The 4,854-nt window shown below is 49.5% G+C and overlaps 1 protein-coding gene across 1 annotated transcript in view; it reads right to left on the reverse strand.

Moving 5' to 3' along the window:
- Positions 1 to 4,319, reverse strand: part of Gldc (glycine decarboxylase) — an 83,749-nt gene extending 79,430 nt beyond the window's left edge. Inside the window, exons 1-2 of the mRNA XM_031390077.1 lie at positions 3,844 to 4,319; positions 3,268 to 3,346 (exon numbers count right to left, since the gene is read on the reverse strand). Coding sequence (XP_031245937.1) covers positions 3,268 to 3,346; positions 3,844 to 4,116 — 352 coding nt within the window. The 5' untranslated portion in view covers positions 4,117 to 4,319. The remainder of the gene's footprint in view (positions 1 to 3,267; positions 3,347 to 3,843) is intronic.
- Positions 4,320 to 4,854: the final 535 nt, after the last annotated feature.

Genomic DNA, 4,854 nt, shown 5'->3' on the forward strand with positions numbered 1-4,854 from the left:
TTCCTTTTTTTTTTTTAATCTTTCACTTTCTGAAGTGTCGGAGAGGAAGTCTCTTTCCAGAATGATGGAACCCTTACGCTCCATCCTTTACTTGCTGGTGCCTGCCTGCACCTTCCTCCTCCCTTTGTCAGTAAGGGGTTGTTTCTCACCCAAGCAAGCACTGGGCTTCCACACCCACCACACTTCTTCACTCTGGTGGTGGGCCTGAGAGCTCCACACTTAGCCTCATTGTGGTGTGTCATTCCCACAGGGGCAGTTTGCACACAACAAAAGTAGATACTCCAGGATGACTGGCTTGTGCACCTTAGATGAGCTGGGGCAAAAGTTCTCTGCTTTGCCTGGGACACCACAAAGAAAACAGCAATGTCATGACTGGGGTGGGGGAGGGTGGGGAGCCAGGGGGGCTAGTGATGGAATCAGATGGCCTGAGTTTGCATTCTGCTCCCATCCAAAGGTCATTCGCTAAGACCCTGGCAAGTTAAAGAGCCTCAGTATACCATGGCTTCTTCCTTTTAAAGGGGATAATAACAGTACAGTGGTTGTGGGAGCCTAGAGTCCCAGGTATCCGGAAAGGGAAGATAAGAGAAGCACTTGAGTCCATGAATATGACTAGCCCGGGCAACACAATTGAGACCCTTATCTCTAAAACAAAGATGGGTGGGAGGTGGGTTGGAGGTGGGGAGGAGGGAGACTGACTCGGTTCATGGATTGTAAAGAATGAGGATTGAATAAATAATACACAGAAAGTACTTTTCAGAAAGTGCCCATGGGAGGGGCTCCACACATGCTTATCATTATCTAGTTATGCAGAAGTGCTAAGCTAAGTCTCTACGCCTTTACTTACAATGAGGGTGGTAAAGACAGCAGCCTGTTCTTAAAGCCACCACAGCAAACACATCTTTGCTGCAGAAGAGCATCAGTACTCACGGGAAGGTAAGTGTGAGTCAGGCTGCTCCACTCCTAAATGCTCCTGCTGGAGGCAACAAGAAACCAGCTTGCTTTCCTCACAGAGACCATTCATCCGCCATGATGCCGCAGTATAAAACATCCAAGTATTGTAAACACAGCATCCCTAACCCTGTCTTCATCCTTGGTCCTTGGCCCAATAAGCAAGCTTTGCAGGAAAGGGGAGGTAAGAAGGGAGAATTTTGACTACAGAATATTTTCTTTAAGGGACTTCAAACTTGGGAACCTGTTCCAAGGGACACGGGGAGATAAATCTCTTACTAGAAAAATCTGAACTAAACAACCACAAAACAAGTCACTTTAATCCCAGTGCTCAGGAGGGAGACAGAAGCAGGTGGATCTCCGCCTTTGGGGAAAGCCTGGTCTACATGGTTCCATGCTAGCTACGGACAGGGAGAGCCCACTGAGAGAGAGAAAGAGAAAGAGAAAAAGAAAGAGAGACAGAGAGATAGAGAGGCAACACTGATTAGATTGCCAGGTCTTAACACTCCTAAAAGAATATCTTACTTTAGAGCATATTGCACAAGGGGCTAATCTAGACATTCTGTTTTTGAAAGTCTCAGGAAGGCAATTATTTGCACAAATACTCGCCAATGGCTTCCTTGACAAATACACAACTAGGGCCGGATGTGTACTCCTTTAATCCCAGCTGGTCTTCAAAGCCGGGCCAGCCAGAGCCATACTAGGACACTATCTTGAAAAAAAAAAAGAAGGAAGAAAGGAAGAAAGAAAAGAGAAGAATCACACACACACAAAACTGTTCTCAAAGGTAAATACAGTTTTTCTACATTGTGATGTACACATAATATACACTCTACTCCATGAATAAGGACCAGAGCATCACAAGTTTGAGGCTGGTCTAAGCTGCATGAAAGTCCTTTATTTCAAAAAGCAAGTAAGCCAACCTCATTGTTTTTCTCACATTTGATGGCTCGGAATTTTGGTGTCCTGAAGTTGAGATAGATACACCTTATGGCCATCTCTTTAAGTCTTAGGTGGTTTCTTTGTGAGCAAGCTCCTTGCCATCAGCATTTGACAGTAAGGAGGGCAGTAGCCCTCCACAGAGCCCGAGGTACAGCATTCCCCAGCTGCAGCCAGAGCAGGCTCAGGTCATTTTTGTCTTTTTTGGTTTTTGTTTTTCGAGACAGGGTTTCTCTGTATAGCCCTGGCTGTCCTGGAACTCACTCTGTAGACCAGGCTGGCCTCAACTCAGAAATCCACCTGCCTCTGCCTCCCAAGTGCTGGGCATACGCCACCACTGCCTGGCACTCAGGTCATCTTTTAAAAGAAAATCAGGTTTGCTTCTAGAATTCTTTCTCACAGAAACCAAACCAAACAAGCAACAGCAAGCAAACAAGCAAGCAAAACAACTGCCCTAGAGAAATATCTCCATGATTGATCTGGAATAACCAGGTGAAGGAGCTTGGTGGTTTTCGAGTTTCTAAGAGTTCCTCAACTCTGACCACCCCTTAACGTCTAGATCCTACCCTGACTCCTAGAAGTCAATGCCATATAAAAAATGCCCAACGACAACATTAGGACCATTAAAACCGTTTTTACCAAGGTCTGAAGAGATGCCTCAACAGTTAAGAGCATGTGTTGCTCTTGCAGAGGATCCAGGCTTGACTCTCAGAACCTGATGCCCCCTAACTGTGGGGAACGCCCGTTCTAGATGATCCAACAGCCCACGTGATGCACAAATATAAATGCAACCACATATTTTTAAAATGAAATAATAATTATAAAGGGAAGCCTATAAGTAACCTGAGATTGCTTAACCAAGCATAAATCGGTTTTGTGTGCTTTTCAGAAAAAGAAAAGCCTTCGGACTTGCAAAACATTGCTGCCTTTAGGTGGGTGAGTGTGAAAGGGGAAAACGGACTTGAAAAATCCGGTGACTTTGAGAAGTCTAAGTCCCCTTCCAAATAAGTCTCTACTCCAGCTGCATGACCTCAGGTGATCCCTTTGTCCTTTCTGAGTCTCACCTGACCTACTGAGATAACAAACTTCTCAGCTCAGAGGAACAAAAAGCCCTTCCGGTGGGCGTGTGTGAGGTGGAGACTCCAAATCCAACACGTGTCTTTTGCAAGGCCTTCTTTGGGAAACCTTGTGGGTGCCTCGCCTGCAATCCAGGGATAAAGACCATGAGAGGGGCTACCTAGATTCTTCTGGGGGGGAAGAAAAATCCCAGTCTTTTAGGGCCTGTCAAGTACTGAGCGATCCAATCCCAAAGCTGGACCATTAGAGATTACAGAAGGCAGAGCAGCAGCGGAGCCCCCGAGAGTCCTCCAGGCCACTTACAAACAGGGTCTTCCATTTTCAAGGGTCTCTTCAAACGGATGCTGGCGGGGACCGTCTTCTCGATGAGTTCATCAATGCTCTAAAATTAAAAAAACCGCAAGCTGGTGAATACCACAGGCAGGGGGGCAAAATGCCTGCGTTAAGAGAGCCACCTCGGGTTTTCATCTTCAAAGGCTGGTAGGAACTACATCTAAATCGTCCAATTAGGGGTTCTTTTTAAAGTGAAACTTCAGGAAACAGAAATCTTTTGGAGGAAAAAAAAATGATGGAGCCGGATGGTAAATCCGCTACTCCGGGTTCGGGAGCTGCAACTGGAGCTGACTCCGGATTCATGTACTCTAAGTAGAGAGCCTTCCTCCTTCTCTGGCAAAAGTAGGGTTCGTCTGGAGTTGGGGATATTTTTTAAATGAACTTTAGAAGAGCGGGAACAGCAGAAAAGTTAAGAGAGGAAGAGGCACTACGATTAAGGGCGAGCTCGCTTCCAAGCTGGGGCCCGGGACGCAGGAAGAGGGCAAGGTGGGAGCCCAGAGGCCCGGCTGGCAGATCCTCGACAGGGTGGAGGGTGGAGGGCCTTACCGCCAGCCCCAGCGCCTGCAGCATCTCCCTCCGGTCTTTGTCTCCGGGGCCGATGTGTCTCCGAGCGAAGTCATCGTGTCTGGGCAGGAGGCGCTCCAGGAGGCGCGAGGCCCCAGCCGCGCCGCGGTCCCCGCCACCGCCACCGCCGCCGCCGCCGCCGCTGCTGTCCCGGCTCCGCGGCGCCCAACTCAAGCCGGTTCCCCGAGCCAGGCGGTGGCCGCCCCCGGCTCCGCGGCCCAAGCGCAGCCCCCATGCCCTGGCACACAGCTGCATGGACGCCGTCTCCTCCCTAGCCCACGAGGGTCAGCGGCTCTTTCCGGCCCTCCTCTGGCCCCAATGCCCCGCAAGTGGCCGCTGCAGTCTCTGGGTCCCCTTCCCGACCAGTGCGGGCAATGAATGGGTGCAGAGAACAGGACTAACTCTTGCAAAGTTCCTCCTCCCCGGGAGGCACCTGCTCCGCACACTTTAAGCGTCGCCCGAAGGCGGGCGGTAGGATGGGGCCAGGAAGCCTGTAGCCAATGAGAATGGGTTGCGGGGCGGGGGCAAGGCAGGGCCCTCCCTTTCTCTCTCCTCTTCTCCCACCTCCTCCCACTCCTTTCCCCTCTTCAGCAGCAGGGTGGAGTCCCCTGCCTGGTAGCTGGAAGTTTAAGGTCCCCAGTCGCGCTTCTTACACGGGGTTCAGGATGCTCCATAGGCCCACTGGCATGGTTGCAGGGCCCGTTGTTCGTGAAGTTCCTGGACCAATGCACTGATCCAGGAGATGAGTCTCATACTGAAGGAAGACTCCAATAGTTAGCCGGTCTCTACTTACTGACTTTAGGGTTACATCTCATGAGAACCATTATGGGCAAATGAAGGTTCTTTCAAAGTTATGAAATCTGGGCAAAGAACACGGCCTCTAAAGTATATTATTCCTTAATCTTTGTAAAGATCTATTTTATTTTTATTTATTTGTGTGTTGGGGGAAATAAATGTCGTCTGTGTAGCCCATGCATGCCTAGTGCTTGCAGA

Source organism: Mastomys coucha, unplaced genomic scaffold, assembly GCF_008632895.1.
Source record: "Mastomys coucha isolate ucsf_1 unplaced genomic scaffold, UCSF_Mcou_1 pScaffold21, whole genome shotgun sequence".
NCBI classification, from domain to species: domain Eukaryota; kingdom Metazoa; phylum Chordata; class Mammalia; order Rodentia; family Muridae; genus Mastomys; species Mastomys coucha.